At 43.5% G+C, this 21,786-nt stretch overlaps 1 protein-coding gene across 1 annotated transcript; it reads left to right on the forward strand.

Moving 5' to 3' along the window:
• The first annotated feature begins 1,495 nt into the window (after nucleotides 1-1,495).
• LOC106729573 (tripartite motif-containing protein 43-like) lies at nucleotides 1,496-5,960 on the forward strand. The gene is made up of 4 exons (XM_032490436.1): nucleotides 1,496-1,578; nucleotides 2,862-3,095; nucleotides 3,814-3,836; nucleotides 4,994-5,960. Exons 1-4 carry the CDS (start codon nucleotides 1,501-1,503, stop codon nucleotides 5,280-5,282), a joined length of 624 nt encoding a protein of 207 aa, XP_032346327.1. The 5' UTR covers nucleotides 1,496-1,500; the 3' UTR covers nucleotides 5,283-5,960.
• The last annotated feature ends 15,826 nt before the right edge of the window (nucleotides 5,961-21,786 follow it).

Here is a 21,786-nt window from a genome sequence, read left to right on the forward strand (position 1 = left end):
CCCGTGCACGGCAAAGACTCAGACAGCGGTTGCCTGGTGTCTCACAGTTTTCTGTTTGATGTAGAACCTAAAACGCTTCTTAGGACTCTTTGCCTCCATATGCAGTACCTACTTCAGGCTACCCTAAGAGTGGAGGCGCCGGTATACGTTCTCTTCAGTTTTTGGTTTCATTCATGAGTGTGGTATTGAAAATAAGAACAGGAGGGAAAATGCAGGTGATGAGTGTATTCATGTCGGTAGATTCTGGTTAGAACAGGAGCCAACGTGACGGCGTTTAGTTTCCTGTTCATGAACTCTGAATGTATTCAGGAAGGTTTTGGGAAAGAAAAAGTGTTTGCGTATGTGGATTCAGACTGAGATGAAAAAGGACATCCAAGGAAGAGGCCTGTCAGTTACAAGAAATAACAAACACACCCTTAGTCAGGTGTCCTGTGCTCCGGGACCGGCCCTGGGCATTGTGACTGGTGCCTTTAGAACACTTAGGACCCACCACCTGGAGCTATGAAGTAGGTCAAGCTCCTGAAGCTCAAGCTGCTGCAGGAAAATGACCTCAGCAAACCTAAGGCCCCACCTCAGGTAGGAGCTAAGGGGGCAGTGGGGAAAACGTTCCGAAGCGCTTGGGAGCCCTCCTTGCGTCTCGGTTTTCCATTTGTGTCAAAGCAAAAGTGTGTCAAAGCCTCTTCTGTCCCAGACGCAGCGCGTTACTGAGTCGGAGCCTGAGTCCACATTTGCTTAGGCCTCTTCTGTCTTCGGGCAGAGGAATAAACTCCGGATTTTCTTCCCTCAGGAGAATGGACTCGGGCATCCCAGGAACCTTCCAGAAGGAACTCACCTGCGCCGTGTGCCTCAACTACCTTCTAGACCCGGTGACCACAGGCTGCGGGCACAGCTTCTGCTGCTCCTGCCTCTGTCTTTGCCGGGAGCGAACCGGAGAGCCCGCCAGTTGCCCCGCGCGCAGGCAGCGGGCAGAGAAGAGACACCTCAGAACCAACCTCCTTCCGAGGAACCTGGCGTCCGTCGCCACAAGAGCCGGCCTCCGGCAGCGCCTGGGCTCTGAGGAGCACGAGTGTGCGAGCCACAGGGAGGCAAGGACGGTCTCCTGTGAGGCCGACAAGAGCCTGCTCTGTCTGCTCCGCTCCGGCTCCCGGGCGCACAGGGCTCACGGACGCCGTCCCGGCCACGAGGCTGCTGAGGAGCACGGGGTGAGCGGGCCCGCGGGAGCCCGCGGCAGGCGGGAGGGCGGCGCGGCCGGCCCGGCCCCTCCGGGGGGGCGGCCGCCCGACGCCCGTGGCTCTGCAGCGCTGCCTTCCTGACACCGCTCGTCCCTGGGGGAGAGCAGGGAAGCGTGGCGACCCGCTGCGGCCCTTCCGGTCTCCCGCAAGGACCTGCCGCTACGGCCTTGGTTCACCCCATCGTTTGGGCTCTGAAACCCCCATCTGTTTGCTTTTCTGGTGCTAACATTCATAGTTCTCATCATTACAGGAGGAGCTGGCCAACCAAATGAGATCTTTATGGGAAAAGATACAAGAGATCGAACAAAATCTCACGACAGTTGGCAGAGGAGCTGACCCCTGGATGGTAAGTACGAGAACGAATTTCTCTTCGCAGGAGGTTGAGACAGACATGCCAGAAACGTATCTGTTAATAATTTGATGTGAAATCATGATGTGCCGTGAAATTCTGAGAATGGGTTGATCACCAGGAAATACATATTCCATCCACCACTGCAGCCTACGCTCACAGCCTCGCAGGCTTTTAGACTCTAATGGGGCAGTAACTGCAACAAAAGGGCCACTAGGGGACGTGCAACAAGTGCTAGGGTGGAGGCGCCTCGAGGGATGGGGACAATTCCACAAGCAGGATTCAGGGTCTCGGGGAAGTTTCTCAGGCTTAAGATCCATCCCAATTCTGGAATTCAAATAGTTGTTTAAAAATCTATGGATTGTTTAATGTCGAGATTTCTGTAGATCATACATTCTAGAAAGAAAAGGGCAGATCCCTGAGAACCATGAGTATTTCAGTCTGATTAGTACCCGAGCCCAGGTGATGCAACGGAAAGTGAACAGCAGTTTGAGGAGTGAGACGGTCATGGTGAAAAGTGGCAGCTCACTAACTAGAGAATGATATCGGTTCAAGTAGGAGGAAAAGAGACGTGTTAAAAAAACAAAAACAAAAACCAAAGGGGAAAGAGAAAGACAGAGGTGCAGAGTGAGAGAGAGAGCGACTCCATCCACGCTGGGAGGGAACATGCAGGGAGTGAGGACCACAGACCTTCCAGACATGGTGGGAAGGAGCCTGTGGCCCTAGAGGGGAGGTGGAAACCCGTTCATAGAGGAAAGGAGGGCAGGGGGAAAGGGCTACAAGGATGGACATCTGCCTGAGGGCAGGTGGGTGAGAATCTTAGGAAGATCTTTGCTGACGGCTTCTACCTCTGAGAGTAAACTGGACCGTGGCTGCTAAGAGAGAAAGTCAGCCTGTGGAGCTGGGAGGTTTGAGATGAGAGACAAATTTACATAGTGAGACTGAAATGAGGAGGTTGCATACAGTCTGTGAATTGCCCATAAATTTCAGTCGCTTGCATGGGGTCATTCAGATTTGACAGGATGTATACGAAAGAAATGACCCATCAAAGCTTTTCTCCGGGCGTCTCACGAACTCTCGAAGTAGAAGAAAGTGGTGTGTGGAAGGGGTGGGTTTGGCTCTGGATTCAGTAGGAAAGAATGGAACACAATTGAATGAAAATGAAAGAGGATTGAATTTTGTTTCTGAGAAGAGGGAGGAAATGAATTTAGGATGAATATAGCTCCTTGGAAGAGGACATGAATCAAAGAAAACTAAGTGTTTTCTAAACCATCTCCCAGCAGTATTACGTGTATCGATATAGAGACACGATCAGGAAAACGTATCAGATGCTCCCTCTAGATCTCCAGGATGAAGAAGATTACTACCTAGAGAGCCTTCTAAGAGAAGGCCAAGAGATGTGTCTGCAGATCAGAAAAAGGGAAGAGGAAATGACTGGGAAGAGGACAGACCTCAGAGCAATCCATAAAGAACTCATGGAAATGTGCTACAAACCAGATGTGGAGCTGCTCCAGGTAAGAACGGAGCAATTGCCTGAAAATATATTATCTGAAGCTCACACCTTTGACTTCCATCAGATGGTACCAGCCCTACATTTCTTCATGTCTTGCATTTAAGGTGGGAGTCTCCCCTAGTTGGAAATATGAGAAATAAATTTCAAACCATCCAAATCACGGGTGAGCAGGCTTTAAGGAACTGTGATTATGCAGATTCCCCAGGGAACACTCCTGTCTCAAATTCTCCTTTTGTAGCTTGTCTGTAAACACCAGAAAGGTACAACTTATGGACTGTCATTCAGTTTTTTTGGTCTCCAATTGTGCAGTGGGAGACACTGTGGGAAAGCTCATGTATATTTCCACTTCCTGTTGGGATATTTTAGGTCTTAGTTGTCTTTAGTTTGAGGCATGTTACCCTTTAGGGACCAGACCCAGTAAAGACCAACGTACACAGAGCTGAGGGGAGCAGCAAAGCAGAGTCACTGCCCTTGTCTTTTCCCTCTCTGTCTCTCTCTTTCTCTATTTCACACTCAAGCTTGTTAATTTTTTAAGAATTTAGATTCTGTCAATATATTGTGCTGGAAATTTCTTCAGGGAGGAGAAGGAAAATGGATTTCCCAGACTGCTTTCTGGCGGTGGTGATTAGAACTCTTCTCAAGTCTTCCCCAGCCCACAGACTGGTGGATTATTTATGAAAAAGTCTAATCATATCTTTTTTAACTTTTTTTCTTGACAGGAATTAGGAGACAAACTGAAATGGTAAGTCTATTCTTGGATGCTAACTGGGGCACTGTGAGGGCTGTGAAAGATCAAGCACATTTAACAAAGTGACGACATCACTTACTAGATAATCCTACATTGCTTGGGTGTATGTGTCTGTGCCTGTGTGTCTGAGTATGATTTTCCTTGAATCTGAAATTAGCATTTTTTTGCTCCTGTGGCTGAGAGAGGTGTGTATCATCAAGCTCAATGCAAAAGTTTTTATAAGGCCAGTTATGTCTGCATTTAGATTTCAAAATCATAAACACATTGAATTGCTAGGTCTAGGTTTTAATGAAAAAAGTACATGCTCCAAAAATGGCTCCTTGAGCCTTAGAAATATCATCACATACAATGTCAACTCTTCCCCGAGTCCTACAAAACTGACTCCTAATCCAGGATATTCCAAGTCAAAGTTTAAGTGGAGTTACTTAGAGTTAGTATTTGCTTGAATGTTTCTGAGCAATTGAATGTATGATGTGCTTTCCTAATGATTAAATCAGAAAAACCCCTACTTGGCCCCAAAATTAAATGCAGAAACCAGGAATTTGCAAACAACCACAAGAAAGCAAACTGGTGGTTGATGACCCTACACAGAGCTCTGAGATAAACCTACCCCTGGGGGTGAAGTAGCAGGAAGTGGAAGGAGTGCCCTCAGGTCGGAAACACACAGCAAAGGCAGAAAATTCTTACAAGGCAACCTCTCTTAAGAGGTTTTCTTTTTTCTAGGTTTTGTTTCTTCAGTGTCCATTTGCTAATTTAGCTGGAATACCACAGCACCCCTGGTAGGGCGATCACCAGTCCTTTAGTCTAAGATGCACTTTTGTCCCCTGAGCAGGGGTGGGGGAGGCGGAGGTAATCATATTGCCCTGGTCTTAAAGGTGATCGACGCCCAGGTGTCCAGGCTTTTCGATCAGAAGTAACTATGACCTCCCCCTCCTTTATGATCTCTGAATTTTTAGGAAGGTTTTTTCATGGTAACTAGTTATCTGCTTCCTCAGACATGCTGACAACTTTTGAACTCAATGCTTTCCAGTCAGAAAGGACCTTTGAATCATAAGGTTATTTTCCAGTGAGACTCTAGGTGGACCCTCGTGTGCAGTAGACAACTATGTTTAAGACTGATTTTGCTGGAATGTTCTCTCACCTCTCCACAGTGAGCATTTCATTCAGCAGCGAGGTCAGCAGTCGGCACATGAGGCCGCTGGACGAAGCGCGGAGGCTGAGGTACCGGCTCGCCGGCCTGGCCGGGCCTTCGGCCGTCGGGGCGTCGCGGTGCGTCGCTGCCCGGGGCTCCCGGGCTCCCCCTCGGGCAAGCACCGCTGGGAGCCGGACGTGGCGGCGCGCGGGGCTGGGCCGCCGGCGCCTGCGAGGCCTCCGGGCTCAGGACGGACGCGCGCGGGCTGCGGGACGCCGGCAGGGGCGGCTTCCTGCTCGTGCGCGTGAGGGGGGCCCCCGGCCACCGCCCTGCACGGGGAGCGGCCTCGGGGCCGCGCGGGCGTGTTCCCGGACTGCGACAGCGGGGGGACGAGCTTCGTGGACGCTGCCAAGCGCTCCCTCGCTTGGAGGTACGGGGACGGCCGGGCCCCTCTCCCCGTCAGGCCCTTCGTCCGCACTGGCCGCGCGTGAGGAGGGCCCGGCCGGGCGCCCGGGACGCCTGCCCCGAGGGGCCCTTCCCCGGGGCCGCAGACCTAGGGTCCTCCGTAGCGTTGCAGCTCCTTCCTCGCTCACGTAGACTCCTCGTGTTGTTTTGTATGAAGAGCATGTCAAATGCACATTTTGGTTTTTCTTTCCATTTATTGGCAATAAAATCTTCCCTGTAGCCATGTGTCTGGAATATCTGATGTGGGTGTTCACCTGTTTTGTGAGCTTGCCGGACCCCCACAATATGAGGGTGTGCCTCCCCCTTCCTGGTCCCCAATCCGGGAACACAGGGCTTGCACAGCCTGGGCAGACTGGCCACCTACCAGACCTGGTCAGCCTGCAACCTGCTCCTCCTTCCTCTTGAGCCGGTCTGTCCTCACAGCCACTCACCCTCGGGGGAAACTGATTTGACAGGGAAATCTCCACTGACCCTGCGACTGGGATAAGCCTTTCTTTTGAAGAAACCAGAATCTGCAGGGCCTTTTATTTTACAATCGTATAAGGGACAAGAGGTAAACAGGGAGTGCCTCTTGTAGTCACTGCTGCCTTCTCAGCGCGTTACTCGTGGGCTGGGACATGAGGACCACTGAACCAATCTTTGGCTGAATCATTAATAAATGGATGAGACAATTATGTTACGGGAGAGGAGCTTTGAGGTCAAATTAGGGACCAGAATCTAAAGTTAAAATTTTCAGGATTTAAAGGTGGCTGTCAGACACTGAGCTTGAGCCTCATCAATTTTATTTTACTCTACTTATTTTTTTAATTTGCATGTATGTACTGTTCATTGTTTCTCAGAACTTTTATAGCTTTAGCTTTTTAAACTTACATAGTTATCAGAGGAATAAAGCCAACCACAAAATACGAATTAATTCAAAAAGATACATACACCCAGCTAATAACAGCAACATAATGTATAATTGCCAAGATACGGAAGCATCCTAAGTTCACATCAACAGCTGAATGGATAAAGAAGATGCAGCATATAAATGTGATGGACTACAACTCACCCATAAGAAAGAAGGATTCTGTGCTGAGTGGAGCTCTAAAATTTATTTTAACAACCCCTCTAGGTGTATTAGTGCCCAGAAACGTTCACTTACTCCTGTCTCTTTAGACTAACAGGGCTGATGAATAAAATTAGGTCCAAGAAGAGATGGAGTTAGAGGGACTATAAAATTGCTTGGACAGTTGAGCTTGTGCTAAGAATCTCAGTTGCCAGTGCTGTAGAACCTGTGCCAAATGGTCTCTACCATCAAGGTTATAAGAGAACGTTTCACATCATGAAATACTGCAAGTACTCTCCTCCGGAGAGGAACTGCTGCCTGACTTCCAGTGCAGTCGTGATTTGACAGAGTGGTAGCTGGGCTCGGCCGGAAGGTCCACTGGCTGGGATGCTTTGTAATGTTTTTAAGTCTCTCTGAGGTTTATATCATTGTAATTGCAACTCAGTATTTCTTTTTCCTTTCTTTTAATCTCTCCAAAGGCTGTTGCAACATCTACTTACATTTAACCATGTGTACAAAACCTGTGAAAACATGGTATATCAGAAGTAATAGGGTCCCTGAAATTCATGCTTGCTTTGAGCTATAAGCTGAAAGTAGAATTTGTTCCTAGATTAAACATCATATTTTTCAAAATGTGTATTCTATTTGATTCCTATAATTGAATATATAGTTAGAGGAAATAAAAAATTTCAAAATCTGATTCTGATATGTAAGGCCAATTTACAAAACCATGTTTACATAATTTGAGAAATGGAAAAGGAATGGGATTAACAGTGCTACAATTTTGGTATTATTTTCCTCCAGTTTTTAATCCATGTGTTTCATAATGTTGTCATAATAGTTCTAAATGCTACCTTTAAAATAATAAGCTTACAGCATAAATTTTTTTTCATGTTGCTATACACTATTTTAAAAATATTTTTAATAGAGGGTTAATTTTCCATCTAATGAATAAACTGTAATTTGCTTAACCAATTCCGTTTAAGTGGACATGCAGGTTGATTCTCATTTTTGTTGTTGTTGTTGTTTTGCTTCTTTTTCATTATTACTTAAGGCTGGATTCCTATAAGGACAGGCAAAGCTTATGAACATGTTTACAAAACATTGCTAACTTCAGTTCCAAGAGTTGCATCAATTTACTTTCCCATCAATAATACAGGAGCCATAGTTTCTGTCCTCCCTTTCCAGCATTTCCAGGATTCACAAAATGTTACCTTCTCAATAATTTATTCAAAAACAGTTATTTAACACTCTACTATGTGTCAGAGTCTGTATGTACAAAGAATGATATCTGAATGAGTTTCTGATTAAGTAGGAGAGACAGTTATTTTTAAAATAAATGTTCCAGTTCAATTTTAAAAGTCCAGTAAGAGAGATTTTCAATCAAGATGGCACTAGATAATCATGGATGGCAGTGCCCCATCTGCTCCACATATGTAACAACAATAGGTAAAATATAAAAATATAAAATTTAAAAGACATGGCTATTAAAAGCCAAATACAGCTGAAGTTCCAGCCTACTAGGCTCCTGGTCTCTGATAATTGTCTATGGTGTTGGTGCTGGAGGAGACTAACGTGTTGACAAGTCCCTCCCCCAGCCCCAGTGAAGAATGCATCCTTCTGTCAGTGTGTGATGTTCTACAGAGAGAGTCAGAGAGGTTCTTAGATCTTTTAGCTCCACCTTCTCCTTTTGCTTTGTTTAACGCTTAATTCATTACACTTAGAACCTTTTTGTTATAAACATTCTCTTAAACATGGAACGCTCACAGTCTCTCTAAATATTTTTATTCCACTTATGTCGACACTTACTGAGTTCAGTTAAAAATAACTCAAATATTTAAACAATTATGAATTTATTTAATTTTAGTCTTCTGAATATTTAATTGAAATCCAAACATGGAAATATGAAATTCTCCTAAAGACTTTAAACAGTTTGAAGAACAGAAAACCCACACATAAAATAGTACACCAATTACAAATATTACAGTAAAATTAAAATAGTTTTAAAAGTAAGGATGAAAACATGTAGCTACATTATTCATGATTTCATTTTATATTTATAGTCTTGTTTTTGGTCTTCCTCTTTACTGTCCCAATATTGCAGTAATTTTACCAGATGCTGACTTTTATACCTTTTTAAAGGTAGTAATAATCTTTCCAAACCCCAAATTAAAAGAATACTCTCTCAGACTTGCCAACGTCTAGGGTTACATTCTTGATAAGTTGATTCTTAGTTGAGTTGAAGAAGCCAAGCAGTTCAAAGTGATGAAAAAATACAAAACAAAACAAAACTAAGCCACTTACTGAGGATAGATCCTTTCTAATAATGCCTCTCCCTTGTTAGGTTATGAGCATTTAAGTCCATGAATTTTATAAAACGTTATGGTTTTGAAATTCCAGGAACAATGTGCACTTTAAAATGGACAATAATTACTAATTCATTATCCTGTCATTATGAGAATTTTTTGGCATCACTGGAAATATGTTTTTGTAAGTGTTTTGTTATCATTAATAGAGACAGTAGGGGTGTCAATTTCCAGAATGAAATAAATGAAGCAGTGTGGGAGGACCAAAACTTTGTTTTACATTTAGAATTTCTGAGAAGCACTTTTTTTTTTAACATTTTTTATTGATTTATAATCATTTTACAATGTTGTGTCAAATTGCAGTGTAGAGCACAATTTTTCAATTATACATGAATATATATATATATACTCATTGTCACATTTTTTTTCTCTGTGAGCTACCGTAAGATCTTGTATATATTTCTCTGTGCTGTACCGTATAATCTTGTGTATCTATTCTACATTTTGAAATTCCAGTCTATCCCTTCCCACCCCCCACCCTCTTGGCAACCACAAGTTTGTGTTCTATGTCTATGAGTCTATTTCTGTTTTGTATTTATGTTTTGTTTGTTTGTTTGTTTTTAGATTCCACATATGAGTGATCTCATATGGTATTTTTCTTTCTCTTTCTGGCTTACTTCACTTAGAATGACATTCTTCAGGAACATCCATGTTGCTGCAAATGGCATTATGTTGTCATTTTTATGGCTGAGTAGTATTCCATTGTATAAATATAGCACATCTTCTTTATCCAGTCATCTGTTGACAGACATTTAGGCTGTTTCCATGTCTTGGCTATTGTAAATAGTGCTGCTATGAACATTGGGGTACAGGTGTCATTTTGAAGTAGGGTTCCTTCTGGATATATGCCCAGGAGTGGGATTCCTGGGTCATATGGTAAGTCTATTCCTAGTCTTTTGAGGAATCTCCATACTGTGTTCCACAGTGGCTTCACCAAACTGCATTCCCACCAGCAGTGTAGGAGGGTTCCCTGAGAAGCACTTTTTTTAAAATTCAGATTCATTTTAAGGAGTAGATATTTGGCAAAAACAGTATAATCCAGATTTACATAGACTTTTGTCTTCTCTATGGCTTGAAAAGAGCTGCCTCCAAGGGACGCTGTTATATTAAAGTCCACAATAATATTAAAGACCAAAAATTAGATTCTAGATATATCCGGGTGGTGAGGATAGGAAACAGGTTCTTTTAACCTCTCTGAATCGGTTATAGTCAGGTAACTCTATGCTAAGTAGCTGTTGGGAGCAGCAACAATTCCTCTGAAGGAATAAATGAAGGCAATGGGCTCACCAGACCCCAGGATCATGGAGAAGGGCCTGCTTGAGCCATTGTTGAAGTCACAACTGAAGCATCACCTAAAACAGGTGCTGGGACTGCTGAGAGGCTGATATTCAGCAAGTGATGAGACTCTTTGCTGCAGGTGACTGAAGTGCTGGAAGACAAAGATGGAGTGCCATCACTCTTGCTGCTGGAAAATGCTGACCGAATGCAGAACAAGAAGCAAATTCCTCTTCCGCATTCCTGCCTTCCAAACTCCTGTCAGTACTTCCCACTGGTAGAAACTAACCAGAAGCTTGCTAGCAAGTAACTAGGAAAATGGAATACGCTGGTCCCTGGGCTCTTAAAACACATGGCAGAAAGTAGAAGGGCAGAAGTGGGACCCAAGAGCGACAGGCAGATGATCGCTCCAGCCTTTTTCTCCTCAGGGACTGCCAGTGGGTAGAACACATCCCAGGAGGTCACCTGTTTCACTTTTTGAGCATAGATCTATTCTCTTTGAGAAATCAAGTAGGTGTGGTGCCTTTTTAGCCTCACTTGGACTGGTTTATTTCCATAGGTTTCCATATCTCCACCAGGTGGCGTTAGAGGCCAGTTTATCAAAGGGTTAAATTTAAGGAGTCAATTTGGTTGAGGGCTCCAGTTTCAGGATGGATGAAGCAAAGATAAACCATACCAAGAGGACTACTCCTTTTCTCTGCTGTTTCCTTTTGGAGATATTCCTTTTTGACTATTTATGCCAGTGTGTCCCATTCTCTGGCTGCGACTTAGCATATTTCTGTTGCAAGGAAGAGAGACTCATTCCAACAGGCTTGAAGGAGAAATAATAAAATGGATGCACTTAGGCTGACAAATTCTTGGCTTTCTGCTTGCTCTTAGAACAGTCAGCAAACCTGACCGACCCGTTACTCCTCCCAGCTCCAGGCCTATTGTTGAATCAAAAGTTATTGATTTACTGTTTTTACTTTACTCTGGCAATTAAAATTTATAATCATGTTTGGCTTCTGAGTTGTTCTCCAAGAAGAAGTTCATGGAACTGTAACCCTGCAAAATAGGCTAATTTTTCAAAAACAGACATGCCTCAAGATAAAAAGATTGGAAAAGTAACAACTACTAATCTCTATAGAATTGTTGCCTGAAGACGTCCTGATGCCAAGAAATATTGTGACAAGAAAAATCATTTTGTTGATTGTTATTTTTGTTTGAGCTACGACTTTATAATCACCCCACCCCATCCCCAAGGTGGGTTCACAGTTTTGAAGGCACCAGCCTGCTGTGAGTCGCCTTTGCCCGGCAAAGCAACAAAGCTGCCTCTTTTCTTCTAAGCTCCAAGACCCTACCTCTGAGTTATTTGGCTTATCAGGGCTGGGGGCCGACTTTCCACAACAGGCTCAAGAAAAAAGAATACTATTGTAAACATACAAGAAGGAATATCACAGACATTTTTCGAAGAGAAACAATATACAGCCAAGGCCGACCAACAGCAAAGGCTGCTCTTTGCTTTCTCTTAGGGAAACCACAGTCGCTCTCATCTCTGCTTCTCTTTTATTCATTATTCATGCATTGAGTATACACTGAGTCTCCACTCTGGTGCTGAGCATTTGAAATGGCAGTGAGGAGGGGATCAGGCATTAAATGGGAAGAGAACCATTAGACAAATAAATATGCATGCATAAAAAATTATAAATTGTTATAAATGCTATGAATAAAATAGGCAGCCTTTAAGATAGAGTGTAACATGGAAGTTTAATTATAACTAAGAGGTTAAGGGAAAAAAATTTAAATGATATTTAAGTATAGACCTAAAAAGACGGCCAGTAATCAGCACAATCAGAGGGGAACAGAAAGTTTGCTCAGCTATAAAGTGCTTGAATGAGGAAGAATTTAGCTATTTCCTATGTGTACATGAACCCTGGGCTTATTATTTAAATAGCTTATTGTTTTAACATGAGTAAACATATCTGCGGTAAATGGGGGAATTCTACCAAGTCCAAACTTGCTCTGCTCACTGCACGACAGGCCAATAAATCAAGAGAAAAGGTATTGGGGCCACAAAGAATAACAACTTTATTTGGAAAGGCCACAGACCAAGAGGATGGCAGATAAATGTCCTGGAGAACCATCTTATCCAAGTCAGAGTTCAGGCACATTTTATACTAAAAATGGGAGGAGGTGGTTGTTGCAAACTTCTTCTTATCAGAATCCTTTGTTCTTGGGGCTGTCCACCTAAGTTGGGTCATGATGTTCCTGTAAATCTCCAACAAGACAAATGTTATTGTCTGTCCTGCAACTTTTAATCTGTATATGAATGGAAAAGTGTCACACCCTTAAAGGTGAGAGCCTTGAGAATAGGCTATCCAGGCTGTAGGCAACTGTCAGCTGAGGGAGACTGACATGGGGTTCTAGGAGGTGAGTGGCCCAAACGAAAAAATGCACGAGGAGTTGCCATACCGTCAGACAGACTTCAGCAGGAGACACCATGCGTACTTCTATTTTCTTTGTTCTAAATCTTATATAATTGACACATGCGTACAGCAATTATTTACTGCATACTACAAACATGCTCTGATCGTGGACTTAGGTCCCACGGCCTTAACTCATCTCAAGGCCAGCTCACAGCAACATTCTTTTACAAAAGATGCAGAATCAGCATGACTCAGCACAGGAAACAGAGCACAGGGTCAGAGCCAAAGAAACGGATCTAATACAGAGGCTAATTTGTTATCCCCTATTCCAGGAAGTTGTCTCAGAATTAGTGGAAAACCTTAGTTGCAGAAAAAAGTGAAATATATGTAGTTCTCTTTCATTTAAATTGATTCTTCGTTTCATATTTGCTTTATATATAAACTGAAGGTAGAAATCATAAACTTGTTATTAGTGCAATGCTTCCCAATGTTCGTTCCTAAAGTAATTTAAAAGCACATGAAAATGCCTTGCATTTCACGTTGACCAAACTCCCTGCTTCTTAGGGGAGATTTGATATATTAAACTAGCTATTCTGGTTTTTTTTTTTCCTCTCCTGAAATGGCACAGAGGCAAACCTGAGCCAGGCATATAACCAATGTCCCACCTACAAGTGACTTTTCTTCTAAGTCAAGTTGTTGAGAGCCCCCAAACTCTCCCTGACATCCATCTGATATTGCTGTAGACGTGGCTGTCAGAGATCTGACGTAGGGTCCTTGTCCACCCTACCTCTCACGTGCAGCTGGCTAATTATGATTAGTGAGTTGGCCACCCTGAGTCAGAATGTTGCTGGTGGCTTTACTCCCCGGGTCCTGATTTTACAGAAAAGAATCTCAGTGAAATCCATTGATTGAATAAAGCTTCAGTGACAATTCTGATTCACAGGTTGATGTTTCTGTACTTACTAGAATCGGGGTAGTGTACTAATAGACCATAAATACAAAGGAAAAAAAAATACCAAAGAGAAAATCCTAGTAGTCTACCGGCGTAAAAGAATGGCTATAAAATGAACGCTATTCTTTCCTAGCTATCTAAGCCTCGCAAAAGGTCTATTTACAAACTTTCTATAAAGGAAATATTCCACTCAGAAAATTTGTTTCCTGAGAAACACCTAGAAATTATAACTAATGTAAATTTACTTGCATTGCTTGAATGATAGACTGGTGATGTAAACAAAAACTTATTTAAAGAGGAGGAGAATTCCAGGTCGCTTTTTTGCCTGTTGTGAAGCCATTCTGATGAAAATAGCTGAATGTCTTTAGTCTCAGTCAATATCATTTTATTATCTTCATGGATTTTTCTGATCTCCACTGAGTTAGAGATTGGACTGCCAAAAAGATACACCAAGAGATGAAATCTGTTCTATTCTTCAGAATTAAAACATCTGTTCTGACAAGTTCTGAGAATGTCTGTGGTGCAGTAGTCAGAGTGCATGTTTTAGAGTCAGCAAGACCTAGGTTTGCATTCTGCCCTGAATTTACCATTTAGCCGGTGACTTTGACCAGTTATAAAAGCATCAGTAATCATTCATTCATTCTATGAACGCTATGAAGATTTCACAAGATAGGCAGTGTGAGGTGCCTTGTTCGGGACAGTGGCTCCTAGCAGCCAGGACATCCTATGACTTTGGGCTAGTGCCCATCCTCACTTCCTCAGCCCACAGCCACAGTCTTCATCTATAAATTGGAGATAATAACTTCCTTGCATGAGCTCAAGGAAGAAATGAAACCATGACGTTCTTAGCAGAATTTAATAAATAGTAATTATTATTATTATATTTTTATTTCAGTGGCAAAAAAACTCAAGAAAAGAGACAGTTCTCTCTCTCTCTTGTCCTTTTCGCTTCTGCCATCTCCTTCATTCATACTCCCTGAGAGTGCAGGAAGGAAACAAAACAAAAAAAGGAAATCAAAGAGAGATATTTAAAAATATTTTGACACATTGCAAAATAGTGGATGAATTTAAAGTTTCTTCAAAAAAAGAGTTGAATGCCCTTGTTCTTGTAGCTACATCGATTGGAAAAGCACTGAGGATATGTGACAAGAAAAAAATTAAGTGTGATGATTACTGTCACCTCCTGCCCCTGTCTCTTTTTTTATGCATAGAAGAAGCTGCCAAAACATTGAGAAGTGGCATATTCCAAACACATGGCAGTGCAGAGGAGAAGAAATAGTGTGGGAGCTTTGCAGCCGTATTTCCATCAATATAATATGGGAATATTTCCTATTTGTGAGTGTAGATGTGAGTGTGCAGGTGGGAGCCTGGGTGTGAGAAAGGGAGAAAGAGAGAGGGAGAAAGAACGAGAAAGAGTTTATGTTTTAATCGCTAGGTCAGAGCTGCAACTTAAAAAGAAACTTCTTGGCTCACTGAGCCGTACCTTAGGATGGACTCTATTTGGGCTAGATTGAGTTTTATGTCAAACCTGGGGAAATCTCAAGGAAGTCGGATGGAATATTGTTTTCATCCCATCAGGAGACTGGAGTTCACCACTGTGCCCAGAGGGTCAGATACGTGGTAACTGCGAGTTCCCTCAGATCAATCCGCTTTTAACCCTTTTTTTCTCTTTTCTTTCTAATTTTGTTGTGGGATGAGACCCAGTTTATTATCTCTCCTATGGGATCTGTTCTTTGCAAGAAATGGGAAATTTTAAAACATCATAATTTATCAGTGCATCTAAGAAGCTTACTAAATGATACCACCAAGTTGCTTTTGGTGACTCTGAGGCCAGTGTCTAACACATGGAGTGGCCCTCAGGGACCCTGGGCTGCCCAGGCAGCCACAACAGCCACAAAGCTTCCTGAAAGAAACTTTTTAAAGGGACTTTGGGGGCCTAGAATCCAGTCCCTGGAAACCAATATTAAAAGATTCACACCAATGAGGGCAGATTTATATTACTCTGTCTTGTTTAGAGAAGACGTCCTGTTGGTCTCAGATTCACCTGCACGGTATGTTCTCAATAATTAATTGCCTGTTGATTGAAGGAAGACAGAGTGAAGCTAAAGTCATGACTCCAATTTGAGATGTGGGCTTGGGATGTAAATGGTCCTTTGGACACTGAGTCATGCCACTGTGAGCGTGCAAGTCTGTTTAATGGAGGGGGGCTGTCATTCCAGTTCAGAAGTATTCAGCCTTTTCTATACCTTTTGCAACTAAAAACCTCTTATTGAAGCACACTGTATAAACAGATGCAGCAGGATTTGTTCTGGCTGGAGCCTGAGGGAGTGGGAGGTGTTCTCCCAAGCTCCAAATCTGACTCATTCATGCCTTGCCATGCCCCAGAAACAGCCCCTGCCCTGCTCCACCGAGAGGGCATGTGGGCAGTTTGCACAAACCAGAACCAACCCACTAAAAAACAGGGTTGTCACTTTAAAACAAGACACTATCCTAACAATAATCCCTTAGAAGCCAACATATCAAAATTGAGACCACAAGGCATTATACTAAAAATGCAAGACTGGTTCCGCACAGGGTGAGCAGTCACCTTCAACTGGACCAAAATTAAACAGGTTATCGGTGTAGGGACCACGGCAGTGGAGAAAGGGGTGGGGAACCAGGCGTATGCAGTAAGCAACTGTATGGGCACAGGGCTGACTTTTTAAGGCCATGGGGAAATAAGAACCAGGCAGACAGTGTGGGGAAATGTTAGTGGCTCCTGGGGCCTCAGGACTCACTAAAGGGTCCCTGAAGGCTGAACACTCCTGACAGGTGCCCCAGACAGAAGGAAGTGAGGGAGGAGATCAAGAGGCATTTTCTTTGTATAGGGAAACCTCACAAGGAGACACCAAGCAGGATGCAAGGGTGCCATCTTTATGTCCACATTACAAATGACAACTTTAAACTTAACTTGATCAAGGTCCCACGATCAGAACTGGTAGAACCAGGATTTGAACTCAGAGTTGCCTGGATTTAGAGCCTTCAGCCTTTTAACCTTACATTCTTATCTACAAAGTATCAACTGAATTAAAACCACTTTCTTGATGAAGAGACTCTTTCCAAGTGCTCTATTGCCATTTGGTTTTGTGCCACTCTCTTGCCGTAACACACGTAGTGGTTACGGTGGCTGGGGAGCTGGGTGTGGTGTGTGGGTCCAGACCCCTGAGGAACCAGAGGGCTGGGCAGGAAGATTCTTCTGAGCTCAAGAGTCCCTCTGGGTGTGGAGGTTTGAGTAAGGAGTGAGTAAACCAAAGGCTATTCAGAAGTAGGGCAAATAATAGCAGAACAAAAGAGCTGAGTTAACAAATGAGTGAGAACACAAACCCATGAATGAAGAAAGAAATGAAATTTGTTGGTGGAGGGAAAGCATGTAAGGACAGAGGGAGCGCATTGCTTCATTCTTAGTAACTGGGCAGGGTTCTTATTCAGGGCTCTGATGCCACAAGAGAAAAGCCTCAAGCCTCCCATCCTCTCATTATTTTTTTCAGCTTCCTAGAGGTATAACTGACAAATTGTATACCTAAGGTATACAGTGTGATGATTTGATATGTGTATACATTGTGAGCAGATGACCGCGTTCAAGTTAACACACCCACTACCTCACACAGCTGCTTTAACTACAGTCACCATGCTGTATGTTAGATCTCCAGGACTCGTTCATCTTATAACTGGAAGTTTGCACCCTTTGACCAGCATCCCCCCATTTCCCCACCCACCCCCAGCCCCTGGAAACTACCACCCTACTGTCTGGTTCTGTGAGTTCCCTCCACGCTGCACCCCCATTCTCTTGGCTTCCTTCCGCCACACGTTGGGTGGTCATGGTGGAACAGGGTAAGTCTGTTTGTGATGCTTTCAGAGGCTTTGGAGGAGGTCTTGTGCAACCCTTTTTCAATCTGGTGAGGAGGACTCCCTTTGAATTTATCCCAAATAGAGTCTGAATGCCAGCTTCACAAGCTACTAGACTTATGACCTGGAAGAACAAAGTGCTTAAACAGCAGGAGTCTATTTTCAACAGTTCTGGAGGCTGTGGTTAAGACGTGGACAGGTTTGGTTTCTCCTAAAGCCTCTCTCCTTGGCTTGCTGATGACTGCCTCCTTGGCTGTGTCCTCACAAGTTCTTCCCCTTGTGTGTCTGTCTCGCAGTCTCCATTATAAGAAGACCAGTGATGTTCGCCCACCCTAACAGCCTCATTTTAACTTAGTTGCCTCTTTAAAGCCTCTTTCTTCAAATACAGTCACATTCTGAGGTACTAGGGGTTAGGACTTCAACATATGATTGCGAGGGGGTGGGAAGGGGGGCTGCAGGCACAATTCAGCCCATCACACAATGTGATGGGAGGGTTGTCAGGGCAGCTGTCTTAGATTCTATCAAAAAGAAAGGTTGACTTGCTGACATTTTATGGCTATGGGTAAGAATAACTTTCCAGGCATAAAGAAGATAACATTCATCTTGTTGAGGGCATGGGCAATCTGAGAACCCCAGCACTGGAGTTTTCTAAAGAACCCACAAAATGTCCACAAGAGAAAGTCAGAGGCAGAGACCGCAAAGCCAGAGAACCACAGTAGGAGGCAGGTGAGAACCTTCCTACTGCCACACTGCTCCCTCCTCCCTTCTTGCCCCATCCTGCCTCCATCACTAAGTAGTTATGACTTTGACTGACTAGCGGGCCTTAACATTCTAAATCCCGAATGTTTCTTAAAAATATAAAGAAGGTTTTTTTTTTCTCTGAGAGGGAAAGAAATTCATCAGTCTCTTGAAGTTCTCATGCAGGATCAGAAGATCTTCTGCCACTAAATATATTTTCAGAGGAGAGTGGGAGAGTTAAAAAAAAAAAAGCTACACAGACTTAGATCCCTTGTCTCACTTAGTCTGCAGGCTACCTGTCTTAGGGATCATTCTCTAGTTCCAGCTATTGTCTCAGATAGAGGTCTGATTGGCTTCGCTGTGGACCAGGTATGTAACTTGACACCAGTCCCCAAGCCTAGGAAAATAAGAGCTTTGACTGACCAGACTTGGATTAATGCCCACCCGCGAAGTGAGAGGAAGTGCATGGCTTCCCACTTTCCCAAACCAGACGGAGAGTGGAGAAGAGTTACTTCTTCAAATACATACCAAGCTGGCAGAATGAAACAATGACCAGAAACTCGCAAGGCAGTGCCAACTGAAGATGCAAATATTTTATGGTTAGAATGTGACAAGCAGAATGAGAAATGTCCCCAGTCTACAAAGCAGCGATCCTGCTTTCAGTCGTGATGCTGAAGGAAGATTAATAAAATGGCCGCACTTAGGCTAACAGATTGCTTATTCTTATGCTTGCCCTTAAAATGGTCAACTAAGCTGACCGACTGGCTGCTATTCGCAACTGGAGGCCTGTTGTTAAAACTAAAGCTATTAATTTTACTTTTTCTACTTTATTCCGGTCATTGGAAGTATTAATCATGCTTGGTCTCTGCAGGAGAAGTTCACGGGACTGTAACCTTACAAAATAGCCTGAATTACCAAGAAGACCACGCCTTGGATTCATTAGGTAAAGAGATCAAAAGAGCTACAATCACTAGCCTCTATGGACGTGGTCACCTGGAGACACCATGACACCACTCTGATCTTATGAGAAAAAAATGATTCTGTTGATTGTTATCGATGTTTTATTGTTTGAGCCATGGCTATGTAACCACCCCACCCCGTTCCCAAGACGGGTTCACAGTTTTGAAGGCACCAATCTGCTGTGAGCCCCCTTTGCCCCGCAAAGCAATAAAGCTGCCTCTTTTCCTCTAAGCTCTAAGACCCGGTCTCTGAGTTATTTGGCTCATCAGGGACGGGGGCCGATCTTCCGGCAACAACGCTGTCACTAACTAGCTGTGTGACAGCAGCCACCCCACTTAGCCTCTCTGAGCCTCAGTATCTTCACCTACACAGTAATAGGTATGTGCTAGATCCTTTCCCACTTACAACTCTATCTATGGCAGAAATGGAAAGATTTTGTTTCTGGAGGAAGGGGTCTGACTTTGCAGCCAATTTATGCTGACTCAAATCTGTGGCAAACAATCTGTCACAATCCAAAAATAAAACCACAAACTCTGGAAAGTTAACTGAAATGTGGATGACTTACAGAAATGTAATTTCAGTGCTTCCCTTTTACCTGTTGGATATAATCATGTCATAGCTGCCTACATTTTTTTCTTTTTTGCTTCTAAAACATTTTATAAACCAGGAGAAGGTCAGACACTTTTGTAAGCCCAGCAAAACCGCTGTCTTTCTTTAAATTGCATCATCTGTCCCCCTCCAGAATGTGATTCAAAATGACTGGAGAAAAAAAAAAAATAATGCAACAATGGAGAGAATATCCTATAATCTTTTAACACCCTCTGCACAGTCATTTTCTGCCTATTCCTGCATCACAGATTCTTGACACTTCATGCCATTAAGGCAGATACTGCCTTTTTGTTTGATATTGTTCGGAACATGCGATTTTCCCAAGGGCAGGTTGTAGCTAAACATTTTCATCTACCCCACCCTTTCTTCCTGAGAAAGGCTACGGCAGACCTCTCAGTTTCAGTTACATGAACTAGCCTGGGATTTGCAAGGTTCAGAGATTTTACCTTTCAGAATGCTCAATGCCGTAAATCCTGTTGGAGGAGGCTCTTTGGCTCTTCAGTAGTGACCATTTTGCTTCCAATATTTTTTTGGGTGAAAGATCCAGAAATGACTCTAGCTTCCCACCTCCATCACCATTTAAACTTTCTTTTGAAGCTTCTGTCCATCTTTTAGATATAAAGGGTTTACAATCAGATTCTCAGGCCCCCAAGAAGGAGCTCTCTGTGGGATGGAGAGATGGCACTGTGAAACATGCTAGCCTTCCATTCTTACGCTGTCCTCACCCATCCTGATTATTATTAGAAATGGTAAGAGAACAAAAAGGAATTAGGAGGCCAGCCTTTTGAAGGGAAAACAAACATCCCTTTGGGAGTGATGTTATGGGGCTGTCATTCCCGTGGCACTGAGCCCTGTATCCCTTCCCCATGCAGAACTAACCCCACGCAGCCCTCCTTTGATGTTCATGGGCCAAATGAAGGAAGAATATCCCAGCGCCTCTGTGCAGAGGCCCCACCTTCCTCCTTTCCACCCTTTCCCCAACAGTGAACTACTGTTCTTTGCCACAGCTGCTTCTCTGGCAGCCTCTGACCTTAAAAGCACAGTGGGATATAGAAGGATTACTGATGTGAAGGTGCTGTTAGGGGCCTCAAGTACTTACATGGATTAATTTTCACAACTCTCTGAAGTTTTCACTTTTATGTCCCCGTTGCAGTCATGAGATGAAGAAAGTGAAAGCTAGACTCGTTATTCCACCCAAAGTAGCACGATTATTCACATCAGAGTTAGGAACTGGCTCTTTGATGCAAGTCTGAGTGATGCTAAAGTCAGCTCCCATGTGCAGGATCTTTATGGCATTTCTTGTGAGGGTTGGCGAGCCTGCCTGTGGTAAGGAGGCTGTATTTCTGATCTGCTTTGATGATTCTTCTCCACCTGCAGCCGTGCGATGAGCAGGGGTCTGGCTGTCTCCTGGCTTCCATCCCTGGATCACTGGTGTCCATACCTTTTCCGTGATCCCCAGATTTAGGACTGGGAAGAGCAAATGGCAAAGTCCAGTTGTGGCAAATCCAACATCAATGTTTTACACATAAAACACATTTTTTGAAGTATAACCAGGGCTTTCAAAAGACCAGGGAGACAAAGGGCAAATTCATTCTATAAGTTTTATTTGAATTCCAGATGAGTACTCAGCACCGTACTGGATCAAGGAATGTAAAATAAAAGCACAGCTTCAAATCTCAGGTTGCCATTTCTCAGTCCAGTGTGTGAAACAAGCAAGTAAGTGGCAGGGGGAGGGGGGCGGTTAACAATTGAAAACAATGCATTCTAAGTGAGAGATTCACTGACTGAGTAGCTACAGGACACATAGGAACCAACTGACTAGAAGAGTGGTAGAGAGATGTGTGTGGTAAGACTTCTGAATTGAGGCGACCACTGACTTACGTCGTAAAGAAACAATCACCAAAGTTAACATTATAAAAAAATATAGTTCTTCCTCCCCCTTCAGCGTCTGTGCCTACAATCTCCCTGGACTTTCATTCTTTATTTCTCCAAATCTTCCTTTGATTTTTCCCTTGGCCATAATTGCACTGTTAAAAATTTTTTAGATCTAAAGTTTTCTTCTTCTACCCTTTTCCTTAAGATTTGATTTGCCTAAAAATGGGCATGTCC

The sequence above is a fragment of the Camelus ferus genome, chromosome 10 (assembly GCF_009834535.1).
Source record: "Camelus ferus isolate YT-003-E chromosome 10, BCGSAC_Cfer_1.0, whole genome shotgun sequence".
NCBI classification, from domain to species: Eukaryota; Metazoa; Chordata; class Mammalia; order Artiodactyla; family Camelidae; genus Camelus; species Camelus ferus.

Excerpts from the sequence above, each read along its gene's own strand:
- LOC106729573 (XM_032490436.1), top strand. The coding sequence starts at position 1,501 with ATGAGATCTTTATGGGAAAAGATACAAGAGATCGAACAAAATCTCACG. Across the intron at positions 3,096-3,813 it reads CAGATGTGGAGCTGCTCCAG|GAATTAGGAGACAAACTGAA; the intron begins GTAAGAACGGAG and ends TTTTCTTGACAG. Across the intron at positions 3,837-4,993 it reads TTAGGAGACAAACTGAAATG|TGAGCATTTCATTCAGCAGC; the intron begins GTAAGTCTATTC and ends ACCTCTCCACAG.